The sequence below is a fragment of the Doryrhamphus excisus genome, chromosome 22 (assembly GCF_030265055.1).
Source record: "Doryrhamphus excisus isolate RoL2022-K1 chromosome 22, RoL_Dexc_1.0, whole genome shotgun sequence".
In the NCBI taxonomy this organism is placed as follows: domain Eukaryota; kingdom Metazoa; phylum Chordata; class Actinopteri; order Syngnathiformes; family Syngnathidae; genus Doryrhamphus; species Doryrhamphus excisus.
The window spans coordinates 6,428,038-6,443,516 of record NC_080487.1 but is presented as its reverse complement, the minus strand read 5'-3'; the positions used below and the strand labels follow the sequence as shown (position 1 = coordinate 6,443,516).

The 15,479-nt window shown below is 42.2% G+C and overlaps 1 protein-coding gene across 2 annotated transcripts in view; it reads right to left on the bottom strand.

Moving 5' to 3' along the window:
• The window catches only part of tmem94 (transmembrane protein 94), a 31,270-nt gene that overhangs the window by 12,640 nt on the left and 3,151 nt on the right, over positions 1-15,479 (bottom strand). The window contains exons 4-18 of one of the 2 annotated variants that reach the window (XM_058061328.1): positions 15,350-15,469; positions 15,100-15,227; positions 14,814-14,950; positions 13,386-13,591; positions 10,810-10,961; positions 9,503-9,605; positions 9,327-9,413; positions 7,718-7,834; positions 7,573-7,629; positions 6,649-6,753; positions 3,732-3,905; positions 3,428-3,637; positions 2,093-2,405; positions 1,834-2,007; positions 363-465 (exon numbers count right to left, since the gene is read on the bottom strand). In XM_058061328.1, the coding sequence (XP_057917311.1) occupies positions 363-465; positions 1,834-2,007; positions 2,093-2,405; positions 3,428-3,637; positions 3,732-3,905; positions 6,649-6,753; positions 7,573-7,629; positions 7,718-7,834; positions 9,327-9,413; positions 9,503-9,605; positions 10,810-10,961; positions 13,386-13,591; positions 14,814-14,950; positions 15,100-15,227; positions 15,350-15,469 (2,186 nt within the window). Of the gene's footprint in view, positions 1-362; positions 466-1,833; positions 2,008-2,092; positions 2,406-3,427; positions 3,638-3,731; positions 3,906-6,648; positions 6,754-7,572; positions 7,630-7,717; positions 7,835-9,326; positions 9,414-9,502; positions 9,606-10,809; positions 10,962-13,385; positions 13,592-14,813; positions 14,951-15,099; positions 15,228-15,349; positions 15,470-15,479 lie in introns of those variants that run through there. The other variant, XM_058061329.1, reaches the window with a different exon arrangement.

Here is a 15,479-nt window from a genome sequence, read left to right as displayed (position 1 = left end):
CAGGGGAGAAGTATGTGTTTGGTTACGTGCCAGCGTGCGGCGTGTGCACCTTCACTGCCCCGTGGGAATGAGCAGCGCAAGCTCTCATAGGGACGGAGGAGTCCTTTTCTCCGTCACAAGGTTCCATGTATTCCATTTATTTTGACTTCAGCCACCATATTATGTTACGTGGTCACCATTCAATGTTTATCATGCAAGTGACTCCAAACACACACTGGTGCATCTGTCAATCCCCGCCCACCATGTGTATATATTACTTCTAACACACGCCGCACATGTACTGTGTATGTACATACATGTGCATGTGTGCATGTGTGCATCACACACAGCAGATTGATGCAGAAAAACACAGATTTTCGTACCTGTCGGATCCTAAGAGGGGATAAATATCAGCTCCATCCCAAAAGTCAGTGCAGGCCTCCAAGATCAGGTCAGCTGTACCATGGGACAGCATCTGGACATTATCTGGGGTGAGAAAGTGGAAAACATGGACGCTACATAGAAGAAGATTCAATGCAGTCAGCTGTCTTAGTACTAAATGACTCAGTGAATGGGGAAAACACAGGAAAACAATAGCGTGCATATTTTCTGTTTCATTAGCATCCAATTGTGTTAATGTATCTCATTGAAATTAACGTGTTTAATCACACTTTTTTATCTCATAATATTTAAGATATATATATATATATATATCTTATATCAAACAATATAAGTACAGCTAAAAAGAGGCAGCAAAGAATACACATAATGGGACACACTTATTCCGCTTATAAAACCTTCTGAGAAAAAGCCTCTAAATCTGTCATTAATGCTCCAATTACATAAAGTGGCATGCATATTAACCAAGCTACAGCGACACTAATATTATTGTAATTAATATGGATGTCCCATCATTATTGGTACCGATAATTATCGGCCCGAAATCAGCATATAAATGCAATATCAGTTGACATCGTAATCACATTTTTTATATTAAAAAAGGTACTGTATACAAGACTTAAAAAAATATTTTTTTGTATATTTTTTTATATTTTACTTAAATGTTATATTTTTGTAATCAAGACTTGTGAGTTCATTCCACCACAGGAGATGTCATGTTGTACAAATCGGGATTGGCTGATATCGGAAATTGAATTGACAGTTGGGCAATATTGTATTAAAAAATATATGTCTGTATAAAAAAATATATAAAATATTAATTCATTCATTTTCTACCACTTTTTCCTCACAAGGGTCGCGGTGGTGCTGGAGCCTATCCCAGCTGGGGCGAGAGGCGGGATACACCCTGGACTGGTGGCCAGCCAATCACAGGGCACATATAGACAAACAACCATTCACACTCACATTCATACCTATGGACAATTTGGAGTGGCCAATTAACCTAGCATGTTTTTGGAATGTGGGAGGAAACCGGAGTACCCGGAGAAAACCCACGCATGCACGGGGAGAACATGCAAACTCCACACAGAGATGGCCGAGGGTGGAATTGAACCCTGGTCTCCTAGCTGTGAGGTCTGCGCGCTAACCACTCGCCACTTCTCGCTTGGCAAGCGAGAATTCTACCACTGAACCACCAATGTCACTATATAAAATATAATATATATATATATACAAAAAAAAAACAATATCGGACATCAGACTGACGTAGTAACCTCGCCACACCAGACTAGAGAAGAGCTTCACCACACACACACATCGCCACGCTCAAAACAACATTTATAGGTCAGAAAGGTGGAAAAATCCTAACAGGTCGCCTTTAATATTTTCATCAACGTTGTGCATCAATGATCAATGAGCAGCATAACAGTGAAAGCAAGTTGGGCGTTAACTCACTGGAGGAAGAGTCTCGTACAAAGAGGGAGATCAGGTGGGAGAGAGGCGGCTGACGCTTGGTGAAGTAATGCAGGCGTCTGGAAGGCAGATCTTTAGCATTTTCTCCGGTTGGCAGCTGATAAAGAGCTAGGTGGCTCTCCTGTTTAAAGAGCTCCCTGGCACCGGGAGTGAACCCTGACACACACGGCATTGGGTATTATACACTCATCACACTTTCATGATCTGAATTCAACCACCTCACAGCAGACTCAATTCTTACCTATGAGCCTGGAGAGCTCGCAGAGCCCCCAGGGAACGCAAACTGGCTGCACGCTGCCGTGGCTCTCCTGCACCGCTAGATTGGACAAATGATCGGAGAAGCGGCAAAGCTGCTGGGTGACGCTGGTGTTGCAGAGGTTGAGCATGATGTTGAGGCCCAGGGGTTTGAGCGAAGGCAAGTGGCACTGCCATGACAGATCATCAAACTGGATGCTAGCGGGGTTGTGCTGGTCTTGAGACAGACTCAGCATTTCCAGGTGGTAGTCGCACACAAAATCGTCTGCTTCCGTTTCTTGGCAGCCAATCCCAAATTCCTGGAGAAGGTGACACAAAAGACAAAAGATATTGACGGAGGAATCCTTCTTTTCATTTATGCAACACAACCGCTTTCAGTTGTTAAATGTCTTAACGGCTTTGCCCCTTCTTATTTATCTGATCTGCTTTTACCATATCAACCCCCGCGGACCCTGCGGTCCTCCGGCACTGGCCTTTTAGCGAAACCAAAAGCCAGAACAAAAACCCACGGTGAGGCAGCATTTAGCCACTATGGCCCCCACCTGTGGAACAGCCTGCCGGAGAGCCTCAGGACTGCGGAGACTGTTGATATTTTTAAAAGAAGATTAAAGACGCACCTTTTTAATCAGGCTTTTAACTAATATTGTTAAGCTTTTATTATGTTTTCATCCTTTTCGTCCTATTTTATGTTCTTATTCTTCACCTCTTAACTCCAGTGTTTTGTTTTTATCTTTTTAGTCCTATTTTATGCTCTTAATCTTCAGTTTTTAACTCCAGTGTTATGTTTTATCTTTTAGTCCTATTTTATGGTCTTAGTCTTTAGCTCCAACTCCAGTGTTTCCTCAGGGGGGTCCTCCACACTGGGGGCTGTTTGGGTATGCTGAGGGGGTGCCATCCTTGGGTCCCTTCGACACGGCCGGCTGGGGGGTTCCTCCCTTTAATGTGGGGGTCCGCCCGTCTAACGGAGTCGGAGGGCCCGGATGCTGGTCCTCCGATGGCACGGCCTGCAGCTTCTCCCAGTGTGGACGGCCCCAAAGTTGGCGTTTCCTTGTTCCTCAGTACCATGCCATGTCTCCCTACTGTGGGTGATTGTGTGCTTGCGTGTGTGTGTGTGTGTGTGTGTGTGTGTGTGTGGGTGGATGGGTGTGTGTGTGTGTGTGGGTCTAGTATGGAGGGTGGGAAGGAGGGGCTTTCTTTTTTCTTCATTGTTTTCCTTTTTAATTGTGGTAATTGTTTTAATTCTGGAAAGCACTTTGTGTTGCATCTCCTTGCAGGAAAAGTGCTCTACAAATAAAGTTGATTTGATTTGATTTTGATTTACCTGGGACTGGTCTTCACCGCCTTCTGTGTCACGACTGTAGCTCACGTTGGATCCGGAGTTGTGTTTGGTGCGAGCGTTTCCGGGTTGGCAGGAGCGCTGAAGCCTTAGTGTTTCTGTTGAATGAGTCGCCTCACTGGGCTCAGGTGTTTCCCCAAGCTGGGTGCTAAGCTCCGCTGTTTGACAAAGAAGAGCTTCCACTTCCAGGGCCTGCTGTGGAGTGACAAACGCAGGAGTGGATGACCCTACTTTTCGCTTTCTTATGAGGCCGCAGTGCTAACCACTTGAACGTTCTGAAAATACCAACCTCATCCCTGTCTTCATAGGTCTCCATTCTGCAGTAGGAGTTGACTGACAGGCCGTCTATGAGATCTTCCTGGCTATTGTGAGGTGGTTCCACTCGTCCGCTGAAGAACAGCACAGTCTCGGGGCTCGGGTTCGGCCAGGATAGGATACCCTGTTTGTCCACACAACACAAGACCTGCAGAGGGATGGGGGGGGGGGGGGGGGGGGGGGGGCAGTGCAAAGCAGCATTATAATGAGACTGTCTCTCAATGTAGCTTTGTTACAGCTCCATACAGTAGGTGGCATTATGTAATCATAAAGAACAACTGCACTTTTGCGGAATTCTTCAAACCATGCGCGAGAAATAAACGTGTGACTTTCTCTTTATGAAATAACCTCTAAACACCTCCAAAATATGTTAAATATATTAATCATACACCCCGGCTTCCTCCCACATTCCAAAAACATGCTAGGTTAATTGGCCACTCCAACTTGTCCATAGGTATGAATGTGAGTGTGAATGGTTGTTTGTCTATATGTGCCCTGTGATTGGCTGGCCACCAGTCCAGGGTGTACCCCGCCTCTCTCGTCCGAAGACAGCTGGGATAGGCTCCAGCACCCCCGCGACCCTCGTGAGGATAAGTGGTAGAAAATTAATGAATGAATTTTTTCTTCAATATTTCAATGTTCAGGTTGCACGGCGGTCGAGTGGTTAACGCTCAGACCTCACAGCCAGGAGACCCGAGTTCAATTGAACCCTCGTCCATCTCTGTGTGGAGTTTGCATGTTCTCCCCGTACATGCGTGGGTTTTCCATAGGTACTCCGGTTTCCTCCCACATTCTAAAAACATGCTAGGTTAATTGGCCACTCCAAATTGTCCATAGGTATGAATGTGAGTGTGAATGGTTGTTTGTCTATATGTGCCCTGTGATTGGCTGGCCACCAGTCCAGGGTGTACCCCGCCTCTCGCCTGAAGACAGCTGGGATAGGCTCCAGCATACCTGCAACCCTAGTGAGGATAAGCGGTATAGAAAATGGATGGATTAAATGATTATCAGACCGGAATCTTTCCATGGTGTCCCAACTCTAAAAAGAAAGTACCCCCCCCCCGCCCCCCCCAAAAACCCCAGGTACTCCGGTTTCCTCCCACATTCCAAAAACATGCTAGGTTAATTGGCCACTCCAAATTGTCCATAGGTATGAATGTGAGTGTGAATGGTTGTTTGTCTATATGTGCCCTGTGATTGGCTGGCCACCAGTCCAGGGTGTACCCCGCCTCTCGCCTGAAGACAGCTGGGATAGGCTCCAGCATACCTGCAACCCTAGTGAGGATAAGCGGTATAGAAAATGGATGGATTAAATGATTATCAGACCGGAATCTTTCCATGGTGTCCCAACTCTAAAAAGAAAGTACCCCCCCCCCGCCCCCCCCAAAAACCCCAGGTACTCCGGTTTCCTCCCACATTCCAAAAACATGCTAGGTTAATTGGCCACTCCAAATTGTCCATAGGTATGAATGTGAGTGTGAATGGTTGTTTGTCTATATGTGCCCTGTGATTGGCTGGCCACCAGTCCAGGGTGTACTCCGCCTCTCGTCTGAAGACAGCTGGGATAGGCTCCAGCAACCCCGTGACCCTCGTGAGGATAAGCGGTAGAAAATGAATGAATGAATGAATGAATATACCGTATTCCACCACCAAACAGTATGAATATTATCCAGTAATTTTCTACCGCTACACCGTGGACTGATGGCCAGCCAATCACAGGGCACATATAGGAATACGGTCTATTGTTAGTAAAAATAATGTACAAATGTAAGAAAATGTTACAAATTTTGCCCAAGTTAAGCATTTTAAGTATAAAAATGGCTTTATTATAATACAAAATTAAGGCATTCAGAAGACGCATTCAAAGAAGTTGTGATGATATGCAGTATTCTACACTGGTCACTAGGTGGCAGTAGATATACTTTACTGTTGGGTGAAATCAGACTTCATCAGCAAAACAGGCACAATAATCCCTTACACAGGCTACTGTTGCAGCCGTAACCAAGACCAGGCTAAAACTCAACTATGAACCGTGGAAGTTACTTCCTGTCCACCCCCCGGCTCAGTTCCCCTACCACTAGAACACATTCCCAGCAACACACATTATTTATGTGTACTATATTGGATAACTGGAGTGTAAAGGTGACTATAGGGTTGCTATTTTATGTCTGCAGGCCTCCAATAATTGTTAAATGCCATATTTACAAGGTCATAAAACCGCATAAATATTCAATTCATTAATAAGAAACCCAGGCGGCACGCGCGGTTAGCACGCAGACCTCACAGCTAGGAGACCAGGGTTCAATTCCACCCTCGGCCATCTCTGTGTGGAGTTTGCATGTTCTCCCCGTGCATGCGTGGGTTTTCTCCGGGTACTCCGGTTTACTCCGGTCTATATGTGCCCCTGTGATTGGCTGGCGACCAGTCCAGGGTGTACCCCACCTCTCACCCAAAGACAGCTGGGATAGGCTCTAGCAACCCCCGCAACCCTCGTGAGGAAAAGCGGTAGAAAATGAATGAATGAATGAATGAATAAGAAACCCTGCTTCATGGAAATTCACTTATCACAGTCGAGTCTGGAATCAATCAACAGTGATAAATGAGGGATTACAGTGCTTGTTTACCCCCGGTCTGGACTGAAGAAAGCTCGTTGGGACAGATGATGGTATAAGCACCCTCTGGTAATACATATTCCATCTTTCCTCTATCTTCCAAAATACTACGTATACTGAAACATTTAACGTTGCAAAGGCCGCCTGTCAATGTGAACATGCTTACTCCAACTGCTTGCAGGCAAAAGCAAAAAATGTGCCACAAAGATATGTAAACAATGTATTCCATGCATAGTATATACTGTATAAGAACAAAAATAGAGAGTGAAATATACTTACAGTGACAGATCCAAGCGTGTGTAAAAGGCTGGATGTGTAACAGAGAGTCTGCGATGCTCCCTTCAGGACACCAATGAGATGTCTCCACACACACAGCATCATCTCCTGCAAATGGCAGCACATGAGCAAATCATGTAGCAGCTTTGCTGTTCCATATGTGTTTATGTAAATATTAACACATAGAATCCATACAATAATAGTGAGTAGGGGTCTTGAAACTAAAACATGATATTTCTCATTTAGAGAAAAGCTGATTAATGTCAGTTCGGCAGGTGTTGAGGGTTGGAGCGGATGTTGGCATTAATGGAGGTAGTAAGGATGCATAGTTGTATGTCGTCAACATCACTGTGAAAACTGAGGCCATGACAACAGATGATGTTACCAAGAGGAGGATATAGAGGATGAAGAGGAGAGGATCAAGCATCGAACCTTGGGGAACACCTTGTGAGAAAGGTGGCTATCGCACAAACTGCTGTGTATTTGATGACTGGGTCAGAGTCAATGATACTGAAGGTGGTCTTAATGACATTGTCGTAGTATTGTGACCGGGGTGGGATTTAAAGCATCTTTGCATTCCTGTGGAAAACCTCTATAGAGATGAACAGCCAGAAATCTCAATTACAAACAAGAAATCTCATCACGTTTAAAAAAATTAGCTCTGTTATTATTTTGGTCCGGTTACTGCTCTTTATGTCGGCAACGGTGCATTTATGATATAGAGTTGCAGTATGCATCGGTAGTATTAAGCCGAATATCGTAAATACTGTAAAAACGTTTGAGACATATGAACACCTCTTGTCATATTTCTAAATAAACGTCAAATAAGTGAAAATCTTCTGCAACATGAATTTTTCACACCCAATGACGGGATGGTGAGCAAATGGAAAAAAAAGAAAAAAAAAAAAAGACAGGAACCGTTCATACCTGGGAGGAAACCACTTCAGTGTAGCTGCTTAGAGTGTCCTCCGAGAATTTTGCAAGCTAGGAAAAAAGAAAAGTCGAGTTAAAAATGCATGAAAATTCATTTATGAGCCCATCCGACATTAAAGCATCTTTTTGTATTCCTCACCAGTCCTGCTGGAGATACACGGCTGAACTCGGCAAGGACCCGGGCCTCTCCAAAGGCATTGACCAGTACCCACATGATGGGGAATAGCAGCGGTAAGACGGGCAGCACACCCATCAACTGAAAATAAAATGTTTTCAATCATCCATGACGCTCACAGCGCAAATTAAGGAGAACATACATTTGTTTTCTAATTAGTTTGGTTAATTATTTCTATATTCCCAGCAAAGGTGTAACGCTAATCTGCTTTGGTGTACCAATTTCCCACTTGTTACACGTTAAAACTTCTGTTTATTGGCGGTTGGCAAGCAGCTTTCGTGTGCATTAGCGGCATCTGTGGAACAGAATCTAAACACTTCTATACGCCATTCACAAGTCCAGTTTTATTAAAAAAGAAAATACATATCTATATAAAACATGTGCCGAGCTTAATTATAAAATATTAGCAAGATTGAACTTTATCTTTTCCTGTTCCCGGGTGCGTTCTTTCAGCGAATGCTGAGATATGACGTAACACGCAGCTCGAGACGTTCTTCCATTTAAAAAAATGGAGGCGAGCAATCGGCACTGGACTGCTGCGGAAAGTTTGTTTTTGATTCAAACTAAATTTCAAGACTGGACGAAGGAAAAACTGGCAATACGGAGTTATTCCAACAAGTGGAAGAAAAACTTGAGGAAGTCGGTATCACGTGATGTGGGTGTTTACGCTTTACTGGGCATGCCCCATTGACTATTCTGGTTGATTATAGCGGCGCATGTAGACACGCGATTGGAATATTCCTTTCCACGTATACCATTGCTTTCGGAAAGGTCATTCGGAAAGAGAAAAACTCCTCATGTAAACATGGCTATTGTGTTTGGTGGGGATGGTGTGCTGCTGATCTCTACTCAAGACGTTGTGGACCAGATGAAGGAATTCTTAAGTCCCACCAACATGTATCCAACATGAACCAAACCATGACCTTGTAACTGAGGTACAAACTAAGGATCAACCGATAAATCGGCTGGCCGATATTTGCGTTCTTTACTTGAATCGGTATCGGCCGATACAGGCGTGGGTTCGCCAATGTATTTTTCCGCTGCATGATTTACAGACAGGCATCCGCCGGGCAGCTTTGTGTTGCCGGAGGGCCCTGCAACACACGCAGTCGCGGTACCCCTCTCACACTGGTGAATCCTTTTAAAGTTGATAATGCCGTTTAAATGTGTGTTTAAAAAAACTGAATCCTACTGTGTTCAGTGTTTACATTTCAATAAATATTTGTTTAATCTTGAGACCTGGAATATTTGTTATCATTGTCATTGTCATGTAAATTGAGGGAGCAAAAGCAGTATCGGCCACAAATATCAGCCCAAGCAAAATCGGCCATCGGCTAAGGGTGATGGAAAAAAATCGATATCTGCATCGGCCCGAAAAAAAAAACATATCCGTCGATCCCTAGTACAAACTGTAGCATATTGTTACATCCCTAATTGTGAGGGATACAACAGTGTAGGCACAATGCGGCATTCCTTCAGAAGCCCTTTACCAAATTATCAATGGAATAAAGGATTGGCGATGCTGCATTAAAACACTTTTTTAGCAAAAAGCTAAAATAAAAAAAAAAAATACCTGAAGCTGCAAGAAATTGTAGCTGGTGGGAGTGAGGTTGGGCGCATCACAAAAGTATCGCACTGAGTTTACCAGCAGAAAGGCCGCCTATAGAAACAGATCCACAACATAGGCAACATATACAAAAGATGCGTTGTTTTATAAAGACAAGTAAAAATTTGGTCGATTGAACTCACCAGAACCACAGGACAGACCAGCTTGGTGATGACGGACTGCACTGTAAAACGCTCATTGTCGAGGACGGTGATTGGCCGAGAGCCTGCCAACTCCAAACAACTCCTGTGTGATGCAGAAAATACACGTGAAAGCAACAAGGGTTGTCTTACTATAGTCAACATTCGAAGGAGCCTTCCTGAGCAAGATCGTACCATTCCAACTTAATCGTCAAAAGCTACTTCGCTGACAGGAAGCAATACGTAAAGCTAGGAGAATACACATCTGCAAGTTCATATATTACGTGCGGAGTTCCCCAGGGGTCAATACTGGGACCAAAACTGTTCAACTTGTACATCAAGGATATCTCCAAAGTCACGAAAGACTTAAAGCTGGTATATGTGCGGATGATACCACTGCTTTTTGTTCTTGAAAGGGTGAAGGAAAATACATTTCTGGGGATCACAATAGATGAAAATATGAGCTGGAAACCTCATATTACAAATATACAACATAAGGTGGACAGAAATATTTCAATATTGAACAAAGCAAAATTTGTTCTCAATCAGAAATCACTCCACACTCTTTATTGCTCTCTGGTTCTACCATATCTTACTTATTGTGTGGAAATATGGGCTAATAACTATAAAAGCAATCTTCACTCGCTAAATGGATTGCAAAAAAGGTCAGTAAGGATAATTCATAATGCCGCCTACAGAGAACATACTAACTCCTTATTTCTAAAATCACAAATACTTCAACTTGCTGATATAGTTCATCTTCAAACAGAGATTAAAAAAAATAATTAAAAAATATAAAATAAAATAAAATTTTAAATAAATAAAAATTCATAAAATAAATTTAAATAAATTTAAATAAATAAATAAAATTAAATACAAGTAAATACAATAAAATAATAATATATAAAAATAATAATAAAAATAAAAAATAAATTGAAAAAAATCTGTAGACTAGATTAGGAAAGCAGGAAGTGAACAAATGTAACAGTTACCGATTGTAAAAGTACCAAATGGAGGGGTAGGATTTAATAAGCTTTGCTTCTTCCTACTCCTTTTGGACATGTGGAACTGTGAACTGATTATGGGATGCACTCAATTGTAATCTGATGCATGTTCAAATGAAATAAAACCATTACCATTACCATAATGACGCGTTCACGTCATCAAGTTTCCTTTAACAGCGGCAATTTCTTTGACACGTGATTACCGTGCTTTCCTCCTGTTTGGCCCTCGACCCCCACGGTAGTTTGATTGAAGCACGGTAACCACAGATAAGTTGAGTCAGGACAAGAAAGATTCAGGTTTCCTACCTAACTGTGTCTAGAACTGGAGTCCTGACAACTCTGAAGAGACGATGTTGCTGTGGGCTATGCGGTCCTCTTTTCTCATTGGCCAGCGCAGAAGGAGATGGAGAGGATGGGGGGAACAAATCTCCGGGCTCCAATACAATGTGTTCATCATCCTACGACAGACAAAGATTTAAAGGGGACCTATTATGATCATTTGTTAACCCTTTGCATTGAGTTGTGGACTCCTGTAGAGCAGCTACACACAATAACCTGCGCAGAAACCTTTAGATTTTCCAGATTCTGCACCTATTCCAGCTGTATTTGCTTTGATTTGTGCTTCCTGCCAAAACGGTGTTTTAATTTATTCCACCCACAGCCCGCATCTGGGCATGCCCATTCTGCTGTGATTAGTTACGCACCCAAAGCTTATACCATCATCTGTCCCAACGAGCTTTCTTCAGTCCAGACCGGGTGTAAACAAGCACTGTAGCACAGTAATCCCTCATTTATCACTGTTAATTGATTCCAGACCTGACTGCAATAAGTGAATTTCCATAAAGCAGGGTTTCTTATTCATAAATTGAATATTTTTGCAGTTTTACGACCTTGTAAATATGATATTTAACAATTACTGGAGGCCTGCAGACATAAAATAGCAACCCTATAGTCACCTTTACACTCCAGTTATCCAATATAGTACACATAAATAATGTGTGTTGCTGGAAATGTGTTCCACTGGTAGGGGAACTGAGCCCGGGGGGTGGACAGGAAGTAACCTCCACGGTTCATAGTTGAGTTTTAGCCTGGTCTTGGTTACGGCTGCAACAGTAGCCTGTGTAAGGGATTATTGTGCCTGTTTTGGTGATCAAGTCTGGTTTCACCCAACAGTAAAGTATATCTATTAATTATATCTATTTATTCTCCACATTATTATTTATTATTATACGGGAGCCAGGCAACAACATTTCGTTGGCAATTTCACTGCTGTGTTATTGTGCAATGACAATAAAGTCTATATATATCTACTGCCACCTAGTGACCAGTGTAGAATACTGCATATTATCACAACTTCTTTGAATGAGTCTTCTGAATGCCTTATATTTGTATTATAATAAAGCCATTTTTATACTTTAAATGCTTAATTTGGGCAAAATTGGTAACATTTTCTTACATTTGTACATTATTTTTACTAACAATAAACCGTATTCCTTTATGTGCCCTGTGATTGGCTGGCCACCAGTCCAGGGTGTAGGGTGCGACCCTTGTGAGGATAAGCGGTAGAAAATGAATGAATGTTTTACATCGTCAGTTTTGCCACCCTGGTCTCAACTAATAAATCACACAAAGTTTTCCAAACTTTGCGTCTCTGTTATGCGTGTCACAAACACAAAGACCAACCCCGACCTTATCAGCGGCAAGGTCAAAGTAGACCGCAATACCGCTGATGACTCTCACAGCTCTCACCAAGCAGCAGAGCAAGCGGGGTAAGCCGAGTTAAGTTGAGCCACTGGTGACTCCCATCAGTTATATTCTAGACCAGGGGTGGGCAAACTACGGCCCGGGGGCCACATCCGGCCCACCAAGTGTTTCAATATGACCCGCCTGTTTTTTCCAAATATTTCATTTGAACTCAACATACAACCTGGCATCCACTTTTTGATGGTTGAGGTAGCTGCTTTATCAATTTCGTTATTTGATGTGGTCTGTTACAAAATGCTCCTGTAAAAAGGGACACAAGCACATAATAATAATAATAATAATAATAATGTTGTCAATAATGATAATAATACTACTATTATATTAATATTGTTGTTAATAATATTAATATAATAATGGTAGTAATATTACAAAATACTCCTGGAAAAAGGAGCACAAGCACAATAATAGTAATACAAATAATGATAATAATACTACTATTATATTAATATTGTTGTTAATAATATTAATATAATAATGGTAGTAATATTATTATTATAACAAAATAATAATAATAATAATAATATAATAACATTACTATAACTAATAGTAATAATAATTCTAATAAAAATAACAATAATAATAATAATACATTGAGAAACACACTTTACATCAAATAAATGATTTCAAAGTGCACATATAGCAGATTGCATGACACTTTTACATGTAAAACATGTGTAAAAATATAGGTGTAAAAATGGACTGTTACGTGTAAAATACTACATAATCCCCCCCGTCAATTTTGTTAAATTAATGCGGCCCGCGAGTCAAAAAGTTTGCCCACCCCTGTTCTAGACAATGGATCGAGAGGCCTAACCCAGTGAGGACCAGCCAAGAATGCCACTAGTGAGTCATCAAGGCGTGGTACCCGCTAACCAAATAGGCGTATCAGAACACAGGAAGCACACCACAAGACTCCCAATAACTGACATATATATTAATATATACTGGATTTGAGCTGCATGGGTTGATTATATACTTTCAGACCATCTCCCTGGCTGTGGTTTTCTCTTTGGTCGTGGTTGAAGTTCACACTGTTTAGCACATGTCCATGAAGTACTGATTTGGTTAACAATTGAGCCTTCGGTTGAGAGTCTAGCTAAAGATTCCTTAACACTAACCTTTATTCCTCGGAGAGATGCAAATGCTTCCTGTCCGGGTCTCAGAGCAATAATATCTCCTTCCACCAGCAGACTGACAGGCAGATTGACCAACTGGGAGTCACGGTATGTCCAATGAAGAGACCACGATGGTGACGAAGGTGTGTATAGATCAGGATAAAGCGATACAGGCCACCGTACTTCGCCCACCCAACCAGAAAGATAATCTGCAGGAAAAGAAGGATGAAGACGTTCTTTTTTTACAAATCAGACATATTTCTTAAAATGATTTCCCCACGTCATCATTATGATGTCTACATTTTATTTACGTAAGCCATTGAAAAAGCCAAGGACAATGGTATTGAACCCCTTCACAAGTTCATTTCTTTTTTTATTTTAATTTGGGCAAATATATGAAACATTACAGTGCATTTCTTACATCAATCAAAATATAACTTTTCCATTATTTACATTTCATCTATCTGATCACAAGCCCAAAAGGAGTAGGCTGAAGCAAAATTCATACCCCTTTTTGCAAGATATAATCATGTTCATGCCACAGTCTGGTTTTCCCCTGTTATTATTATCATTGTAATATTATTATTGTTATTATCATTATCATCTTTATCATTATTACCATCATTAATATTACCATTTTCATCATCATTATAGTTGTAAAAAAATGTTTTTAATTATTTAATTTTACAGACGGCGGCACAAGTGGTTAGCGCGCAGACCTCACAGCTAGGAGGACCAGGGTTCGATTCCACCCTCGGCCATCTCTGTGTGGAGTTTGCATGTTCTCCCCGTGCATGCGTGGGTTTTCTCCGGGTACTCCGGTTTCCTCCCACATTCCAAAAACATGCTAGGTTAATTGGCCACTCCAAATTGTCCATAGGTATGAATGTGAGTGTGAATGGTTGTTTGTCTATATGTGCCCTGTGATTGGCTGGCGACCAGTCCAGGGTGTACCCCGCCTCTCGCCCAAAGACAGCTGGGATAGGCTCCAGCACCCCCGCGACCCTCGTGAGGAAAAAGCGGTAGAAAATGAATGAATGATTTAATTTTACAGACTCCATTGCTTCTTGTAGAGTGCTGTATCATTCCATCTGTTGTTTTCTGAAATTTGCAGTATTTGTGCTTTTATTGTCAATTTATTAGCCCACTTTTTCCCCCCTAAGTGTAACATTTACATATCATTTTCTGGATTGCATGTGTCTAATCTTGTGAATTAAAAAACAAGAACTTGAGACTGTGTCTGGACAGGTGACCAACCCAAACATTTCAATTTAGATTAGATTAAAACCACCTCACCAAACAGAACACATAGCAACACACATGTGATGGCCCCCTATTGAGGGGTCCTGGACTATACAGATATCGTCTTTATAGCAGAAAGAAATAGCTTTATTATTGCTTTAAAGAGAGACGTGAACAGGCCCGACTCACCGCTAAGCTGCGTTACGATGCCTTTGAGGCGACGGACCATCTCACTCCTTTTCAGCATCTCCTGTCGTCTGACCAGCAGCAGATTCACCAGCAAGAGGATGACGAGAGCAGCGGCATTCACCACCTCACTACCGGAACTGCAAGGATGAAAAAAAAAAACATGGCAGGAACTCTATTAGGGTTGACCATGAAAATGCCTGTTACGACATGGTTATAAAACGGTGGTGCTTTCGAGAAATGGAAAATAAAGCCTTACTGTCGGGCAACTGAATTGTGCAGAACCTACCTGCCTTTTGGCTGGCTGCCATAGCAACACAAAAGTCCCAGTGCCACCAAAATAGTGAGAGCAGCTCCCGGCCAGTGGAGACAGGAGTGGCGGTTGCCATGGTAAAGGAAGCTACTCACCCAGTGTTCCTACCGACATAAGATATGGATACTGACTAGCACTGCAACCATCTCGATGGAGAAGCCATATAAGAGGCAATGTAGTTTTCTTTAAGATCGATACTGTATGTTATCAGAGGGTGAATGTTTACCTGTGCAGAGACCCGTTTGCTGGTCGTCTTCTGGTACTGGTCCAACAGGTCGCCAAGCTGATCCCTGAGTCTTCCCAGAGCTTGATGGGTCAACAGGCCCAAAGTAACAGGATCTTCCTCCTACAACATG